At 37.7% G+C, this 20921-nt stretch overlaps 1 protein-coding gene across 2 annotated transcripts in view; it reads left to right on the top strand.

Annotated features, from left to right (window-relative positions):
• Positions 1-20921, top strand: part of raf1a (Raf-1 proto-oncogene, serine/threonine kinase a) — a 38912-nt gene that overhangs the window by 11343 nt on the left and 6648 nt on the right. Inside the window, exons 6-13 of one of the 2 annotated variants that reach the window (XM_062052719.1) lie at positions 5451-5604; positions 7221-7340; positions 7438-7462; positions 7531-7640; positions 7971-8088; positions 13951-14035; positions 19832-20008; positions 20069-20115. In XM_062052719.1, coding sequence (XP_061908703.1) covers positions 5451-5604; positions 7221-7340; positions 7438-7462; positions 7531-7640; positions 7971-8088; positions 13951-14035; positions 19832-20008; positions 20069-20115 — 836 coding nt within the window. The remainder of the gene's footprint in view (positions 1-5450; positions 5605-7220; positions 7341-7437; positions 7463-7530; positions 7641-7970; positions 8089-13950; positions 14036-19831; positions 20009-20068; positions 20116-20921) is intronic. The other variant, XM_062052718.1, reaches the window with a different exon arrangement.

The raw sequence follows: 20921 nt of genomic DNA, 5'->3' as shown, positions 1-20921 counted from the left end.
TGGAGACTTGATGTCTAAAAGTGAGCGTGAAAAACATTTTAAAACGGACAGGAAAAGTTTCAAAAGTAAGGCCAGTCTTTCATGGCGTGGGTGCAGCATGGCCGCGCAGACAAAGCTGCCGCTTCAAGGATTTTATCGGCGAAGGTTTTTTTAACCAATCATTTTAACTGAGATAAGACCATACTTTTGTGGAAAATATGCCAGAGGGGACCTTTATTACAGCAAAAGAGAATGCAATACCAAAACACAAGCGTCTTATCTGTTCATTTTTGTTTGTTTGGCCACTGCAACAATCAAACCTCCATTAAAGGTGCGCCACCAGTTTCATGTTCCGTAATTCCATCAAATAGCGTGACAGAGATGGATCGACATGAAGACGACAGAAAAGATGATAAAAATGCAAACTTTTTTGTAAATATCTTGACAAATATGAGATGATTATATAAGTATAAAAGAGCAGGCAGCAGCTCACACATTGTCATACTTTCTGTAACATCCAGGAAGAAATGATGTCGGCCATCTTGAAAAACGTCTCAACTATAATCGACGTGAAGGAGACCAGAATTGTTTTTATTTACGAGGAAACCTAAATCCATGAAGTCTTATAAAATGGAGTAGATGAGTTATTTTGATGTAGAAAAATGTCATATTTTTGTATTTTGAAATCAAATTTTGATGCTCCTCTTAGACCAGGGGTCGGCAACCCAAAATGTTGAAAGAGCCACATTGGACCACAAATACTAAAAAGTAATCGGTTTGGAGCCACAAAAAATTAAAAGACTTATATAAGTCTTATAATGATAGCAACACATGATGTAAGTGGCTAATTAGCTATTTTAGCCTACTACCAAAATGACTTTAAAAGTCTTACATAAGTGTTATAATGAAGACAACACATGATGTAAGTGTCTATATTAGCCTACTATCAAAATGTGTTGCAGGCTAATGCAAATTTTCGTTGACAGAAATGTTGAGATATTTATTCAATACATTTTTACAACAATGGTAAACATTATTAAAACTTCTCAGAGGGTGCGATAACTCCTGGAAATTACTGTCTTAAAATGGCCAAAGGTATAGATGTGTGTGTCCATGTTAAAGGAAACTGCAGCCTGTCTTCTTCTAATGGATTTATTACAATCTTTGCGAGATGGGAAACGTTTGCTGTGGTCTGGAACAACATGGCACACAAACAATTATCAGAAATGTAGCCAATATTACATACAGATAATGTGTCCTGAAACAAAAATAAACTAAATACACAGAGGACATAAGTAAAGGAAATTAAATTACCTCAAATATACCTACAAATGAGGCATATGATGCAATATGTACATACAGCTAGCTTGAATAGCATATTAGCATGTATTAGCTTGCAGTCATGCAGTGACCATATATTCCTTATTAGCACTCCATAGCAAGTCAATAACATCAACAAAGCTCACCTTTGTGCATTCACACACAGTATAAAACGTTTGGTGGACAAAATGAGACAAAGAAGAAGTGGCATAAATCTTTATGTGGCAGCGTCGGAGAAAGTTATACATGTAAACAAACTGTCGAGTCAAAATCCACACAATGGTGAGTTCAAGGGCCGCTGAAAATAGTAGGACAAAACGGGTCACACCAAATACTCTCATCAGGGAAGCACAAACATATTAAACAGTGGGCTTTCTAACAATTAGGAAGGTTTGTGTCATGTGTGTCCTCCTACAGAAACCATATTAAAACAAAAAACTATTTTTTCCATTTCCATACATTTTTGAAAAAGCTCCATGGAGCCACCATGGCGCCATAGCGCCGCTAAAGAGCCGCATGTGGCTCCGGAGCCGCGGGTTGCGGACCCCCGTCTTAGACACACATAATAAATGTGTTTGATGTTTTTTGCTGACAAATTAAACACAACATCAAACATTATGTCTTACCTTTCCTAAAAAATACTGTTAAAAAACAACTTAAAGCCTTGTCCAGATGTTTACTGACATATAATATTCATCTTTAAATAACTTTTACTGCGAAGAAGTATTCGTTATCGACCTCCTTGACTGCTAATAATCGTTATCTGTATCGGCCCTGACGTCTATTATGGTTCTGTTCTGTGATGGCGATAGAATGTGCTGCAGCAGCATATTTATCTGTCACTTCTTTGTCACGCTTGCGTGGAAGGTGGTGTCGTCGTGTTGCGCTTACCAAAGAGCCTTAATCACAATTCACCTCAATCCTGTTTTTAATGACGTCCTGGGCTTTGCAGGAGCTTAGCGGTCCAACGTAACAAGAGATGTGTTGTTTGAAAGGGTTTCAAATGACCACATTCACACTCAAGAGCAAGTTGTGCACTTTGACATGAGTGGGACCGGTCTCAAACGTCCAAGGGACAAACACTTGACAGGAGTGAAGACCAGTCTCAAACATCTAAGGGACAAACACTAGACAGGAGTGGAGACCTGTGTCTAACACATTCAAAGGACAAACACGAGACAGGAGCGGAGACCAGTCTCAAACATCCAGGAGACAAACACTAGACAGGAGTGGAGACCAGTCTCAAACATCCAAGGGACAAACACTAGACAGGAGTGAAGACCAGTCTCAAACATCCAGGAGACAAACACTAGACAGGAGTGGAGACCAGTCTCAAACATCCAAGGGACAAACACTAGACAAGAGTGGAGACCTGTGTCTAACACATTCAAGGGACAAACACAAGACAGGAGTGGAGACCGGGCTAGAACATCCAAGAGACAAACACTAGACAGGACTGGAGACCAGTCTCAAACATCCAGGGGACAAGCACTAGACAGGAGTGGAGACCAGTCTCAAACATCCAAGGGACAAACACTAGACAGGAGTGGAGACTAGTCTCAAACATCCAAGGGACAAACACTAGACAGGAGTGGAGACCAGTCTTAAACATCCAAGGGACAAACACTAGACAGGAGTGGAGACCAGTCTCAAACATCCAAGGGACAAACACTAGACAGGAGTGCAGACCTGTGTCTAACATATCCAAGAGACAAACACTAGACAGGAGTGGAGACCAGTCTCAATCATCCAAGGGACAAACACTAGACAGGAGTGGAGACCTGTGTCTAACATATCCAAGAGACAAACACTAGACGGGTGTGGAGACCAGTCCCAAACATCCAAAGGACAAACACTAGACAGGAGTGGAGACCTGTGTCTAACATATCCAAGGGACAAACACGAGACAGGAGACCAAGGAATGAAGCTGTTCCTCTCTCAGGCATCATTTCAACACCCATTGTTTCCTCTTCCCCTTAACTGTAAAAGTCGAAATGTTTTTATTGTCCGGCACCCCATAACAAACCTATTTTTTCAGACTTTCAGGATTTTCTAAAGACACGCCAAGTGTCAGTCAAAGCCCTGAAGTTGTTAGTCCAGTTTTGTGTAGTCCAGTTCCACACACAACACTGCTGACTCTGCAACTCTCGGATCACACTCGAGTGATGACGTGACAAACTTTGTACAGTTCATTCACTTCAATAATAATGTAATATACAGTACATTAATAACAACTATACAGTCGTGGTCAAAAGTGTACATACACTTGTAAAGAACATAATGTCATGGCTGTCTTGAGTTTCCAATAATTTCTACAATTCTTATTTTTTTGTGATAGAGTGATTGGAGCACATGATTGTTGGTCAAAAAAAACATTCATGAAGTTTGGTTCTTTTATGAATTTATTATGGGTCTACTGAAAATGTGAGCAAATCTGCTGGGTCAAAAGTATACATACTGCAATGTTAATATTTGGTTACATGTCCCTTGGCAAGTTTCACTGCAATAAGGCGCTTTTGGTAGCCATCCACAAGCTTCTGGCAAGCTTCTGGTTGAGTTTTTGACCACTTCTCTTGACAAAATTGGTGCAGTTCAGCTAAATTTGTTGGTTTTCTGGCATGGCAGTGTTTCCCACACATTCATTTATTTGTGGCGGCCCGCCACGAAAGAATTACATCCGCCACAAATAAAAACTTTTTTTTCTTTTCTTTGTCCTGTCCAGCTTCTCAGGCAAATCATATAGTTGATGTAGATGCCCATGTAGGCTGTTCAGATTTACTTTACAAAAGAGAAGTGTAGGATACTTCTCTTGTTGCCTTATTTGTATTTAACCACTACTGTTTTCTGTTTATTTGTTACTGACTGTAGCAGGACACCTCTGCCTCTGTTTCACTTTATGTTGCTGGTAAATAATATGGTTGTAGTAGTAGGCTAAAGTTAAATTATTTAGTATGCACTAATTAAAGGGGCAGAGCTTTAAGAGACATTTTAGCTTTTATATTTTATAAGATATATTTTTTGTAAGAACCACAATTAATAAATATATTTCAGTGAATAACTTATTGTTCAAATCTGTATATAAATATGTACATAAAGTGTTGTAATTATATTGTAAAATGGATGGATGGATGGACGTTTAAAACAAAACTGTTATTATTAATTAGTAAGTATACATTTTTTGAGCCTTTTTAGAGAAAATCATATCATTGTAGTAAATTATGCAAATTACTCGATGATGTCATGGTGACCACGCCCATAGCCACGCCCCCACCGCCACAGGTATCTTGGCAGTTTATGGGAAACACTGCATGGACTTGTTTCTTCAGCATTGTCCACATGTTTAAGTCAGGACTTTGGGACGGTCATTCTAAAACTTTAATTCTAGCCTGATTTAGCCATTTCTTTACCACTTTTGATGTGTGTTTGGGGTCATTGTCCTGTTGGAACACCCAACTGCGCCAAAGACCCAACCTTCTTTGTCGCGCTTGCGTGGAAGGCAACGTCAAAAGTGGTAAAGGAATAGTTAAATCAGGCTAGAATTAAGGTTTTAGAATGGCCTTCGCAAAGTCCTGGTTTAAACGTGTAGACAATGCTGAAGAAACAAGTCCATGTTGAAAACCAAAATTTTAGGTTGTCCTAAGATTTTGGAGGTAATGCTCCTTTTTCATTGTCCCATTTACTCTCTGTAAAGCACCAGTTCCATTGGCAGCAAAACAGGCCTAGAGCATAATACTACCACCACCATGTTGACGGGAGGAATGGTGTTCCTGGGATTAAAGGCCTCACCTTTTCTCCTCCAAACAAATTGCTGGGTATAGTGGCCAAACAGCTCCATTTTTTTTCATGTGACATCACATGGACAAAGATAAGACCTTCTGGAGGAAAGTTCTGTGGTCAGATGAAACAAAAATTTAGCTGTTTAGCCACAATACTCAGCAATATGTTTGGAGGAGAAAAGGTGAGGCCTTTAATCCCAGGAACACCACGCCTCCCGTCAAGCATGGTGGTGGTAGTATTATGCTCTGGGCCTGTTTTGACTGTAAATATTTTTAAGACATTTAACTGACCTTAATATTAATATTTGCATGATGTGATGTAATAAATACAAACAGTTGTGAGTCTTCATCTTCCACTGTCTCTGTCCTTCCAAGCTCCGCCCACAGGTATTCGACGCCCCACCCCTTCAACTATGCCACGCCCTATTCGCCCACGGGTGGCGGTCTGTCCCAAAGACAGCGCTCCTCTTCCACGCCAAATGTGCACGTGGTCAGTACCACCCTGCCTGTGGACAGCAGCGTTATCGAGGTAAGGAGCTTCTGAAATATGTCCTGGCCCAATTTTGGGGGGGGAGATGGGTGGGATATAAACACAAATATTTTGACATTTAGGGCAGACAATAGATATATGATTTATGTGAATATGATGTAATGGATATGAATGTCTGATGCTGGATGTCAATAAAAATAAAATTTAAAAAAAAAGAAATATGTCCTGGTCCTCATAGAGACCTGTCCAACATTCTACTTCCTGCCTAACATTCTACATCCTATCCAACATTTTACTTCCTGCCTAACATTCTACTTCCTGTCCAACATTCTAGATCCTGTCCAACATTCTAGATCCTGTCCAACATTTTAGATCCTATCCAAGATTCTACTTCCTGTCCAACATTCTACATCCATCCAACATTCTACTTCCTGTCCAACATTGCACATCCTATCCAACATTCTACTTCCCTTCCAACATTCTACTTCCTGTCCAACATTCTACATCCTATCAAACATTCTACTTCCCTCCCAACATTCTACTTCCTGTCCAACATTCTACTTCCTGTCCAACATTCTACATCCTATCAAACATTCTACTTCCCTCCCAACATTCTACTTCCTGTCCAACATTCTACATCCTATCAAACATTCTACTTCCCTTCCAACATTTTACTTTTTGTCCAACATTCTACTTCCTCTCAAACATTCTACTTCCTATCCAACATTCTACATCCTGTCCAACATTTAACTTCCTGTCCAACATTCTACATCCTATCAAACATTCTACTTCCCTTCCAACATTCTACTTTTTGTCCAACATTCTACTTCCTGTCCAACATTCTACATCCTATCAAACATTCTACTTCCTATCCAACATTCTACATCCTGTCCAACATTTGACTTCCTGTCCAACATTCTACTTCCTGTCCAACATTCTACATACTATCAAACATTCTACTTCCCTTCCAACATTCTACTTTTTGTCCAACATTCTACTTCCTATCCAACATTCTACTTCCTATCCAACATTCTACATCCTGTCCAACATTTAACTTCCTGTCCAACATTCTACATCCTATCAAACATTCTACTTCCCTTCCAACATTCTACTTTTTGTCCAACATTCTACTTCCTCTCCAACATTCTACTTCCTATCCAACATTCTACATCCTGTCCAACATTCTAAATCATGTCCAACATTCTACTTCCTATCCAACATTCTACTTCCTGTCCAACATTCTACATCCTGTCCAACATTCTAAATCCTGTCCAACATTCTACTTCCTATCCAACATTCTACATCCTGTCTAACATTCTACTTCCTGTCCAACATTCTACATCCTGTCCAACATTCTGCTTTCTGTCCAGCACTTAACTTCCTATCCAACATTCTACATACTGTCTTAACATTCTACTTCCTATTCAACATTCTACATCCTGTCCAACATTCCACATCTTGTCCAACATTCTACTTCCTATCCAACATTCTACATCTTGTCCAACATTCTACATCCTGTCCAAGTCAAGTGGATGAGGCAGGGCTGTATTTGTGAAATGAACATGGTTTCTTCTTGTTCCCTCCTGTTGTCTTCTTCCCTTCCTCACCTTCTCCTCTTCTGCCTGTCGTTGTGGTCGCCCCCTGCTGGGGAGTAGCTAGACTGCCCGAGCACCTTGCCCACGTCCTGGCGCCGTAGATTGTGCCTGAAGAAGAGAGTAGGTATAGTCCACTTCTGCCCGTCTTTTGTTGACACCTCATCCCAGAGTCCAGAGCAGGTTAGAGGTGGTCACGTGTTATGGCTAGCATGCTAACTAGCAGGATAAGTGCTTTACATCAACCTTGCACATTGTCACGGCTCTTTTTTCTCCCCAGGATGCAATGCGGGATCACAACTCGGGTAAGTTTGTTTGTCTTTTCATGGCCGAGTCCTTCCTTCTGATGACGTCGCTTGCCTTCTTGCCACAGCGGGGAGTTCCCCCGACCACAGTCCCACAGGCTGGGCCCAGAGCAAAACACCTGCGCCCGCTCAGCGCCAGCGGGACACCTCCTTCAACTCTCAGGACAAGAACAAAATTGTACGTTGTGTGCACCTGTGTGTATGTGTGTTATGTGTGTAAGTGCTTAATTGTGCATGCGTTTGCTTCATGACGCTTAACTTGTGTGTTGAATAACATGTGTGTGTGTTTAGTAACATGCATGTGTGTGTGTTTAGTAACATGCATGTGTGTGTGTTTAGTAACATGCATGTGTGTGTTTGGTAACATACGTGTGTGTGTGTGTTTTGTAACAAGCGTGTGTGTGTGTGTTTGTTTAGTAACATGCATGTGTGTGTGTGTGTGTGTGTGTGTTTAGTAACATGCGTGTGTTTAGTAACATATGTGTGTGTGTGTGTGTTGTTGATGCAGAGGCCTCGAGACAAGCGTGACTCCAGTTACTACTGGGAGATCGAAGCCAGTGAGGTGTATCTGCACTCCCGCATTGGTTCTGGCTCCTTTGGGACCGTTTACAAAGGGAAATGGCACGGTAGGAAAGATTATTATACATTATTATATTATGTTGTATTGTATTATATTATATACATTTTATATTATATTGTATTGTTGTGTATTGTATTACAATATAATAAAATAAATATATTATATTATATTTATTTTAATATATTTTATTGTATCACATTATTTTATATATTAGTATACTATATTATACTATATTATTTTTTTTTAGTATTGTATTATAATGTAATATATTAGCCATCCATCCATTTTCTACCACCCTTTCGGGGCCGCGGGGGGTGCTGGGGCCTATCTCAGTATATTATTGTATTGTATTATATTTTAATATACTATATTATATTACATTACATTATATTATATTTACAATATTATATTGTATTGTATTTTATATAATTTTATACTATATTTTGTTATATCATATTATACAATATTATATTTTATTTTACTATATTGTATTTTATTATACTATATTATTTTGTATTTTATTTTATTATACAATATTATTTTATATTATATTATTATACTGTATTATATTATATTACATTAGATCATATTGTATTATATTATATTTTATTTTACTATTTTGTATTGTATTATACTATATTGTTTTATATTGTATTATATTTTATTATATATTATTATATTATATTGTATTATATTATTTTTATGTTATACTATATTACATTGTATTATATTATATTATACTATATCATACCATATTATGTTATATTATATTGTATTATAATATTTTTATTTTATATTATTTTATATTGTATTATATTTTATTTTACTATATTGTATTGTTTTATACTATATTGTTTTATATTGTATTATAGTATATTATACAATAAGGGACAAGCGGTAGAAAATGGATAGATGGATAATATATTGTATTATATTATATTATACAATATTATATTGTATTATATTATTTTATATAATACTATGTTGTATTATATTATATTATACTATATTATATTGTAGTATACCATATTCAATGTTTCCCATAAACTGCCAATATACCTGTGGCGGTGGGGGCGTGGCTATGGGCGTGGTCACCATGACATCGAGTAATTTGCATAATTTACTACAATGATATGATTTTCTGTAAAAAGGCTAAAAAAATGTATACCGTACTTACTAATTAATAATAACAGTTTTGTTTTAAACGTACATCCATCCATCCATCCATCCATTGTACAACATAATTACAACACTTTATGTACATATTTATATATACAGATTTGAACAATAAGTTATTCACTGAAATGAAGTGTGAAGTGAAGTGAATTATATTTATATAGCGCTTTTTCTCTAGTGACTCAAAGCGCTTTACATAGTGAAACCCAATATCTAAGTTACATTTAAACCAGTGTGGGTGGCACTGGGAGCACGTGGGTAAAGTGTCTTGCCCAAGGACACAACGGCAGGATGGCGGAAGCGGGGATCGAACCTGCAACCCTCAAGTTGCTGGCACGGCCACTCTACCAACCGAGCTATACCGCCCCAATATATTTATTAATTGTGGTTCTTACAAAAAATATGTCTTATAAAATATAAAAGCTAAAATGTCTCTTAAAGCTCTGCCCCTTTAATTAGTGCATACTAAATAATTTAACTTTAGCCTACTACTACAACCATATTATTTACCAGCAACATAAAGTGAAACAGAGGCAGAGGTGTCCTGCCACAGTCAGTAACAAATAAAGAAAACAGTAGTGGTCAAGTACAAATAAGGCAACAAGAGAAGTATCCTACACTTCTCTTTTGTAAAGTAAATCTGAACAGCCTATATGGGCATCTACATCAACTATATCAGGGGTCGGCAACCCAAAATGTTGAAAGAGCCATATTGGACCTAAAAAACAAAAACAAATCTGTCTGGAGCCGCAAAAAATTAAAAGCCATATTACATGTGTCATGAGACATAAATTTAATTAAGAGGACTTAAAGGAAACTAAATTAGCTCAAATATAGCTACAAATGAGGCATAATGATGCAATATGTACATATAGCTAGCCTAAATAGCATGTTAGCATCGATTAGCTTGCAGTCATGCAGTGACCAAATATGTCTGATTAGCACTTCACACAAGTCAATAACATCAACAAAACTCACCTTTGTGCACTCATGTACAACGTTAAAAGTGTGGTGGACAAAATGAGACAGAAAAAGAAGTGGCATAAAACACGTCCTAGAAAGTCGGAGAAAGTTATGCATGTAAACAGACTATACGGTGAGTTCAAGGACCGCCAAAATAAGTAGGACAAAACGGCGCTCGCCAAATACTTGAATCAGTGAAGCATATTTAATATAAACAGTGTGATTTATAACAATTACAAAGGTTTGTGTCATGTTTGTCCTCCTACAGAAACCATACTAAAACAAAAAAATTTATTTTTTTTCCCCCTCATCTTTTTCCATTCTTCATACATTTTTGAAAAATCTCCAGAGAGCCACTAGGGCGGCGCTAAAGAGCCGCATGCGGCTCCAGAGCCGCGGGTTGCCGACCCCCGAACTATATGATTTGCCTGAGAAGCTGGACAGGACCAAAAAAAAAAAATAAAAAAAATAAATTATTTTTATTTGTGGCGGACGTAATTCTTTCGTGGCGGGCCGCCACAAATAAATGAATGTGTGGGAAACACTGATATTATATCATACTATATTATATCATATTATATTATATTATATTGTATTATATTATTTTTATGTTATACTATATTATATTATATTGTATTATATTTTATTTTACGATTTTGTATTGTATTATACTATATTGTTTTATATTTTATTATACAATAAGGGACAAGCGGTAGAAAATGGATGGATGGATATTATATTGTATTATATTATATTTTACAATATCATATATTATTGTATTATATTATTTGTATATTATACTATATTGTATTATATTATATTATACTATTTTATATTGTATTATATCATATTATATTATACTATAGCAGGGGTCACCAACCTTTTTGAAACCAAGGGCTACTTCTTGGGTACTGATTAATGCGAAGGGCTACCAGTTAGATACACACTTAAATAAATTGCCAGAAGTAGCCAATTTGCTCAATTTACCTTTAACTCTGTTATTATTAATAATTAATGATATTTATCTTTGTGGAAACACTGATCATCTTAATGATTTCTCACAATAAATATATATAGAAACAGATAAATATCAATATGCAACACTTTATTTTTATATTTTCTCTAAGTGCACATTTTTCAAATTGAACATTTTCAAATGATCACTTCTAAGACAGTCTTGTGAAATCACAATATCCCATTTTAACTAGCTAGCCACTAACATTTTTTAACAAATCATGAATTACTTTGCACCATGTTTGTACAAATAATAACTCATGTAAAATACAAAAGTAAACTCTCCAATTTTTAAATCATGTCACACTTTGAACTGGACACCAAATCTGTTATTTGTTTCTTTGTCAGTTAGTGGGAAGCCTGGCATTGCATGCTGTTAACTAGTGTGTTGTACTCTGGTGTGTAACTTGACACTGCAACTCTGAGTGAGTCTTGCAGATGTGCATCAGTGAGGCGTGTTCTGTGTTTGAAAGGTTTTGTACAAAGAGTGTGAATATGGGGGCCTGAAACTTCTCAACCTTGAAGCTATGTGTCTGTCTTTAAAAGCATCAATTGTTCCAAAGATGTATTTAAACATTGAGTGGTACACAAATGTCCTGTTGGACAAAAAACATGTACTGTATCAAAAGAAATTGTATCCTTTTTTACAAGTGATCCCCTCCCAGAGAGTCTGCTGGGAAACATGGCGGGGTTCATAAAGGAAACAATCCACTCATAGTGGTGTTTTCAATTTTATGTGCCAGAAAAAAGAGACGATATTTTGCAGCAGTTAATATGGATGAACTCTAATATTGTAATAGATGGAAAGCCTTTCTTTTGGAAAAATATGTTTGAAAGAAGAATCATTTTTGTCAATGATATTATCAATGAGAATGGTAAAATTATGAAGTATGATGAATTTAGAGCTATGTATGGTGATGCTTGCTCAAGCTTTTCATTTTATCAACTAACAGGAGTAATTGGGAAAAGATGGAAACAAATAATTAATTATGGAACTACTAAATTATTAGTTTGTAAACCTCTAATAAGAAATTATAGTTGGCAAAAAGGAACTAAAATAAATAGAAAAATATATAATTTTTATTTAATAAAGAAATCTTTGAAGGCTGCCTCATACAACACAAATGGAAAATGGGAGGACTTTTTTGACTGCCCGTTGCCATGGGATGCCATATTCAAACTAATCTATAAAACCACTATCGATGTGCAAAATCGTTATTTTCAAATTAAAATTATTTATAGCTTCTTACCCACAGGGAAAATGTTAAAATTATGGAATATGACAGAGTCAGATGATTGCCGATTTTGTTGTCAGGAGCCTGAATCCACCCTGCATTTGTTTTGGTATTGTCATATTGTGTCTTTGTTTTGGGTGGAAGTTGAAAAAATGTGTTTAAGGATTGGTTTGTTTATGAAGCTTAATGTGGTTTCTGTTATTTTAGGAGAGTTCATTGACAATCATGATTTAGTCAATTTAATTATAGTACTCTGTAAAATGTTTATTTTTAAGGCCAAAAACAGATATTCACTTAGTATTACTTTCTTTAAAACATTTATTCAGTATTTTCTAACTTTAGAAAGTTACATGGTTGAAAACGATAATGATGCCAAAAAACATTAAAAAAAAGATGAGAAGTCCTCAAAGGCTTATTTTGAAAGTATAATTATGTTTATAGATTATATGATATCTGTTGTTGTGTTTCCTAATTTGAGTGACCTGGACATAATCTGGACTGTACATAAATGCTTATTTTGAAAATGTAATTTTGTTTATAAATTATATGCAATCTGTTGTGTTCCCTAATTTTTTTCTGTGTACATGAATGAAGGTGTGTGTTGCTGAGTCCGACTTGGACATTATCTGGACTGGGCCTGGTTTAAAAAACCCTTTAAACAAATCTAATTTCATTGACAACCTTGTCTGTTGAAGATAAGGCCCTTTTTTAAAAAATAAAATAAAATAAGATAAATAAATAAAAAACATTTTCTTGGATAAAAAAGAAAGTAAAACAATATAAAAATAATTACATAAAAAATAGTAATTAATGAAAATGTTAGTGGACCAGCAGCCTATACAATCATGTGTGCTTCAGGGACTGTGTCCTCTATGTTGTGGGAACCAGAATATTGGTAGCAGAAAGAAATAACCCCTTTTGTGTGAGTGTTGTTTGGGTTGATGCACTGATTGAAAGTGTATCTTGTGTTTTTTCTATGTAGATTTAATTTAAAAAAAAAAAAAAAAAAATTTTTTTATTTTTTTATTTAAATTTTTAATTTTATTTTTTTTTTAGAACAGGCCCGCGGGCGACTCATCTGGTCCTTACGGGCGACCTGGTGCCCGCGGGCACCGCGTTGGTGACCCCTGTACTATAGTATATCATATTATATTATACTATATTATATCATATTATAGTATATCATCCATCCATCCATTTCCTACCGCTTGTCTCATTCGGGGTCGCGGGAAGTGATATTATATTATATTATATTATACACTACAGTAGGGTACGGTTGTATTATATGCCTCATTACTGTGAGAATCCTGCATGTTAACAAAACATTAAGGAGTGGGACTATCCAAGTCTAGCTGCAGTGTGCTCAAACAACCAGCAGGTAGCGTCTGTGAGCAGATAATACTGCATCATCTTTTTCCCTGATCAGGTGTGCGGTGCATTCTTCTCCGGCTGTAGTGACGAGACAAAAGTCATGAGTGTAAAAGTCCCGGTGACATCCTCTCCTTGTGGTCTGTGTGCAGGCGACGTCGCCGTGAAGATCCTGAAGGTGACCAATCCCACGCCAGAGCAGTTTCAGGCATTTAGAAATGAAGTAGCGGTGCTAAGGTACGTCATATTACTCATGAATATTGACATGTTGTCATCAGACATGAGAGCAAGGTGATTATATGGATGACAGCCATGTTATCATCAATAGTACACAATAACGAAAGTCCTCCTGTGTCTGAGGAATTCTTCTATGATTTATTAAACATGAACAATGATGTTGTGATTGATCATATCTGATATACCAACATTCCTTTTAATATCCTCTACAACTCTTATTCACCACTTCCTGTTCACATCTGCCTACTTCCTGCTGTAACTTCGACCATTTTGTGGTTGCTAGTACTGAAGAGATGAGGAAGCAGCAAGTTGTTAATTGTCATGACAACAGACTTACTCGCTGAGTGACATGTTTACGCCTGCTAGTTCTTACTCACTGTGTAACATGTTTATGCCGGCTAGTTCTTATTCGGTGTGTAACATGTTTATGCCGGCTAGTTCTTATTCAGTGTGTAACATGTTTACGCCTGCTAGTTCTTACTCTGTGTGTAACATGTTTATGCTGGGTAGTTCATACTCTGGCTGGGTAGTTCATACTCGCTGTTTAACATTTTTATGCCTGCTAGTTCTTACTCGCTGTGTAACATGTTTATGCCTGCTAGTTCTTACTCGGTGTGTAATATATTTATGCCGGCTAGTTCTTACTCGCTGTGTAACATGTTTATGCTGGCTAGTTCTTACTCTCTCTGTAACATGTTTATACTCGGTGTGTAACATGTTTACGCCGGGTAGTTCATACTCTGTGTGTATCATGTTTAAGCCGGCGAGTTTTTACTCTGTATGTAACAGGTTTATGTAGGCTAGTTCTTACTCGCTGTGTAACATGTTTATGCCTGCTAGTTCTTACTCTGTGTGTAATATGTTTATGCCGGCTAGTTCTTACTCGCTGTGTAACATGTTTATGCCGGCTAGTTCTTACTCGTTGTGTAATATGTTTATGCCTACTAGTTCTTACTCTGTGTGTAATATGTTTATGCTGGCTAGTTCTTACTCTCTGTGTAACATGTTTATACTTGGTGTGTAACATGTTTACGCCGGGTAGTTCATACTCTGTGTGTAATCATGTTTAAGCCGGCGAGTTTTTACTCTGTGTGTAACAGTGTAACATGTTTATGCCTGCTAGTTCTTACTCGGTGTGTAATATATTTATGCCGGCTAGTTCTTACTCGCTGTGTAACATGTTTATGCTGGCTAGTTCTTACTCTCTCTGTAACATGTTTATACTCGGTGTGTAACATGTTTACGCCGGGTAGTTCATACTCTGTGTGTATCATGTTTAAGCCGGCGAGTTTTTACTCTGTATGTAACAGGTTTATGTAGGCTAGTTCTTACTCGCTGTGTAACATGTTTATGCCTGCTAGTTCTTACTCTGTGTGTAATATGTTTATGCCGGCTAGTTCTTACTCGCTGTGTAACATGTTTATGCCGGCTAGTTCTTACTCGTTGTGTAATATGTTTATGCCTACTAGTTCTTACTCTGTGTGTAATATGTTTATGCTGGCTAGTTCTTACTCTCTGTGTAACATGTTTATACTTGGTGTGTAACATGTTTACGCCGGGTAGTTCATACTCTGTGTGTAATCATGTTTAAGCCGGCGAGTTTTTACTCTGTGTGTAACAGTGTAACATGTTTATGCCTGCTAGTTCTTACTCGTTGTGTAATATGTTTATGCCTGCTAGTTCTTACTCGGTGTGTAATATGTTTATGCTGGCTAGTTCTTACTCTCTGTGTAACATGTTTATACTTGGTGTGTAACATGTTTACGCCGGGTAGTTCATACTCTGTGTGTAATCATGTTTAAGCCGGCGAGTTTTTACTCTGTGTGTAACAGTGTAACATGTTTATGCCTGCTAGTTCTTACTCGTTGTGTAATATGTTTATGCCGGCTAGTTCTTACTCGTTGTGTAATATGTTTATGCCGGCTAGTTCTTACTCGCTGTGTAACATGTTTATGCTGGCTAGTTCTTATTCTCTGTGTAACATGTTTATACTCGGTGTGTAACATGTTTACGCCGGGTAGTTCATACTCTGTGTGTATCATGTTTAAGCCAGCGAGTTTTTACTCTGTGTGTAACAGGTTTATGTATGCTAGTTCTTACTCGCTGTGTAACATGTTTATGCCTGCTAGTTCTTACTCGGTGTGTAATATGTTTATGCCGGCTAGTTCTTACTCGCTGTGTAACATGTTTATGCCTGCTGGTTCTTGCTCGCTGTGTAACATGTTTATGCTGGCTAGTTCTTACTCTCTGTGTAACATGTTTATACTCGGTGTGTAACATGTTTACGTCGGGTAGTTCATACTCTGTGTGTATCATGTTTAAGCCGGCAAGTTTTTACTCTGTGTGTAACAGGTTTATGTAGGCTAGTTTTTACTCGCTGTGTAACATGTTTATGCCTGCTAGTACTTACTCAGTGTGAAACATGTCTACGTCGGCTAGTTCTTACTCGGTGTGTAACATGTTTATGCCGGCTAGTTTTTACTCGCTGTGTAACATGTTTATGCTGGCTATTTCTTACTCTCTGTGTAACATGTTTATACTCAGTGTGTAACATGTTTACGCCGGGTAGTTCATATTCTTTGTGTATCATGTTTAAGCCGGCGAGTTTTTACTCTGTGTGTAACAGGTTTATGTAGGCTAGTTTTTACTCGCTGTGTAACATGTTTATGCCTGCTAGTACTTAGTGTGAAACATGTTTATGTCGGCTTGTTCTTACTCGCTGTGTAACATGTTTATGCCGGCTAGTTTTTACTCACTGTGTAAAATGTTTATGCCTGCTAGTACTTAGTGTGAAACATGTTTACGTCGGCTTGTTCTTACTCGGTGTGTAACATGTTTATGCCGGCTAGTTTTTACTCGGTGTGTAACATGTTTGTACCGGCTAGTTTTTACTCGGTGTGTAACATGTTTACGCCGGCTAGTTTTTACTCGGTGTGTAACTTGTTTATATAGGCTACTTCTTACTTGGTGTGTAACATGTTTATGCCAGCTAGCTCTTAATCGTTGTGTAAACATGTTTATGCCGGCTAGGTCTTACTCCCTGTGTAACATGTTTATGCCGGCTACTTTTTAGTCAGTGTGTAACATGTTTACGCCGGGTAGTTCATACACTGGCCGGGTAGTTCATACTCTGTGTGTAACATGTTTACGCCGCCAAGTTTTTACTCTGTGTGTAAAATGTTTTTGTAGGCTAGTTCTTACTTGGTGTGTAACATGTTTACGCCGGGTAGTTCATACACTGGCCGGGTAGTTCATACACTGTGTGTAACATGTTTACGCCGCCAAGTTTTTACTCTGTGTGTAAAATGTTTTTGTAGGCTAGTTCTTACTTGGTGTGTAACATGTTTATGCCAGCTAGCTTTTACTCAGTGTGTAACATGTTTATGCCTGCTAGTTCTTACTCGCTGTGTAACATGTTTATGCCGACTTGTTCTTACTTACTGTGTAACATGTTTATGCTGGCTAGTTCTTATTCTCTGTGTAACATGTTTATACTCGGTGTGTAACATGTTTATGCCGGGTAGCTCATACTCTAATGTGTATCATGTTTATGCTGGCTAGTTCTTATTCTCTGTGTAACATGTTTATTTAGGCTAGTTTTTACTCGGTGTGTAACATGTTTATGCCGGGTAGCTCATACTCTAATGTGTATCATTTTTAAGCCGGCGAGTTTTTACTCTGTGTGTAACAGGTTTATTTAGGCTAGTTTTTACTCGCTGTGCAACATGTTTATGCCTGCTAGTACTTACTCAGTGTGAAACATGTTTACGTCGGCTAGTTCTTACTCGGTGTGTAACATGTTCATGCCGGCTAGTTTTTACTCAGTGTGTAACATGTTTATACCGGCTAGTTTTTACTCGGTGTGTAACATGTTTACGCCGGGTAGTTCATACTCTGTGTGTAACATGTTTACGCCGGCGAGTTTTTACTCGGTGTGTAACTTGTTTATGTAGGCTACTTCTTACTTGGTGTGTAACATGTTTATGCCGGCTAGTTCTTACTCACTGTGTAACATGTTTATGCCTGTTAGTTGTTACTCGCTGTGTAACATGTTTATGCCTGCTAGTTGTTACTCGCTGTGTAACATGTTTATGCCGGCTACTTTTTACTTGGTGTGTAACATGTTTATACCGGCTAGTTCTTACTCTGTGTGTAACTTGTTTATGTAGGCTACTTCTAACTTGGTGTGTAACATGTTTATGCCAGCTAGCTTTTACTCGGTGTGTAACTTGTTTATATAGGCTACTTCTTACTTGGTGTGTAACATGTTTATGCCAGCTTGCTCTTAATCGTTGTGTAAAAATGTTTATGCCGGCTAGTTCTTACTCCCTGTGTAACATGTTTATGCCGGCTACTTTTTAGTCAGTGTGTAACATGTTTATACCGGCTAGTTTTTACTCGGTGTGTAACATGTTTACGCCGGGTAGTTCATACACTGGCCGGGTAGTTCATACTCTGTGTGTAGCATGTTTACGCCGCCAAGTTTTTACTCGGTGTGTAAAATGTTTTTGTAGGCTAGTTCTTACTTGGTGTGTAACATGTTTATGCCAGCTAGCTTTTACTCAGTGTGTAACATGTTTATGCCTGCTAGTTCTTACTCGCTGTGTAACATGTTTATGCCGGCTAGTTCTTACTCGCTGTGTAACATGTTATGCTGGCTAGTTCTTATTCTCTGTGTAACATGTTTATACTCGGTGTGTAACATGTTTGTGCCGGGTAGTTCATACTCTAATGTGTATCATTTTTAAGCCGGCGAGTTTTTACTCTGTGTGTAACAGGTTTATGTAGGCTAGTTTTTACTCGCTGTGTAACATGTTTATGCCTGCTAGTACTTACTCAGTGTGAAACATGTTTACGTCGGCTAGTTCTTACTTGGTGTGTAACATGCTTATGCCGGCTAGTTTTTACTCAGTGTGTAACATGTTTATACCGGCTAGTTTTTACTCGGTGTGTAACATGTTTATGCCGGGTAGTTCATACTCTGTGTGTAACATGTTTACGCCGGCGAGTTTTTACTCGGTGTGTAACTTGTTTATGTAGGCTACTTCTTACTTGGTGTGTAACATGTTTATGCCGGCTAGTTCTTACTCACTGTGTAACATGTTTATGCCGGCTAGTTCTTACTGGGTGTGTAACATGTTTATGCCTGTTAGTTGTTACTCGCTGTGTAACATGTTTATGCCTGCTAGTTGTTACTCGCTGTGTAACATGTTTATGCCGGCTACTTTTTACTTGGTGTGTAACATGTTTATGCCTGTTAGTTGTTACTCGCTATGTAACATGTTTATGCCTGCTAGTTGTTACTCGCTGTGTAACATGTTTATGCCGGCTACTTTTTACTCGGTGTGTAACATGTTTATACCGGCTAGTTCTTACTTGGTGTGTAACTTGTTTATGTAGGCTACTTCTAACTTGGTGTGTAACATGTTTATGCCAGCTAGCTTTTACTCGGTGTGTAACATGTTTATGCCTGCTAGTTCTTACTCGCTGTGTAACATGTTTATGCCTGCTAGTTCTTACTCGCTGTGTAACATGTTTATGCCTGCTAGTTCTTACTCGCTGTGTAACATGTTTATGCCTGCTAGTTGTTACTCAGTGTGTGACATGTTTATGCCGGCTAGTTCTTACTCGGTGTGTAACATGTTTATGCCTGCTAGTTCTTACTCCCTGTGTAACATGTTTATGCCTGCTAGTTGTTACTCAGTGTGTGACATGTTTATGCCGGCTAGTTCTTACTCGCTTTGTAACATGTTTATGCCTTGCCAACTTGATGTTGTCTTGTCTGGTGGGGGACAGGAAGACGCGCCATGTCAACATCCTGCTGTTCATGGGCTACATGACCAAGGACAACCTGGCCATCGTCACCCAGTGGTGTGAAGGCAGCAGCCTCTACAAGCACATCCATGTCCTGGAGACCAACTTCAAGATGATCCAGCTCATAGACATCTCCAGGCAGACGGCACAGGGCATGGAGTAAGTCGTCATTCACAAACAGCAATCAACGATGTCATCAAACGTCTTCTTCTCTCGCAGCTATCTGCACGCCAAGAACATCATCCATCGCGACATGAAGTCCAACAGTATCCTTCATCTTCCAGTCCATGTGTTGACACAACCGTCCACCTTCTAGTGCTTGTTTGGTCCCAGAAGGTCTCACTCATAAACATCTCACAAACACAACATATATTATTCTTTCTTTTGGATTCACTCCAGTGAAAACATTTTGTCTATGTTTTATTTATGCCCTTTTTCTTCAAGAAAACCCTGTTTTTATGTCAAACACACAAAATATGCAATATTTGCCCCGAAAATGTCAAATATGTAATATTTGATGTGAAGGGATTGGAGTCTTAAATAGATCGATAATTCATAATAACATTGATTTTGATTCATTATTCTTTTTTGAGCAATGGCAGTTTTAAAGAAAAAATCAGCCTGCATGGCAGATTTGTTTTATTAGAATCAACATTGCAACTTCTTATTGTTACATTTCATCTTTTATTACACTATATTTCTTTTTTGTTATTAGTTAAGTTAAGTTAAAGTACCAATGATTGTCACACACACTAGGTGTGGTGAAATTTGTCCTCTGCATTTGACCCATCCTTTTGTTCACCCCCTGGGAGGTGAGGGGAGCAGTGGGCAGCAGCGGTGGCCGCGCCCAGGAATCATTTTTGGTGATTTAACCCCCAATTCCAACCCTTGATGCTGAGTGCCAAGCAGGGAGGTAATGGGTCCCATTTTTATAGTCTTTGGTGTGACTCGGCCGGGGTTTGAACTCACAACCTACCGATCTCAGGGCGGACACTCTAACCACTAGGCATGCATGTACGTATGTATACATCTATGTATGTATGCATGCATGTATGTATGTATACATGTATGT

Source organism: Entelurus aequoreus, linkage group LG07 (assembly GCF_033978785.1).
Source record: "Entelurus aequoreus isolate RoL-2023_Sb linkage group LG07, RoL_Eaeq_v1.1, whole genome shotgun sequence".
NCBI classification, from domain to species: Eukaryota; Metazoa; Chordata; class Actinopteri; order Syngnathiformes; family Syngnathidae; genus Entelurus; species Entelurus aequoreus.
This window is presented reverse-complemented; position numbering and strand designations above follow the sequence as displayed.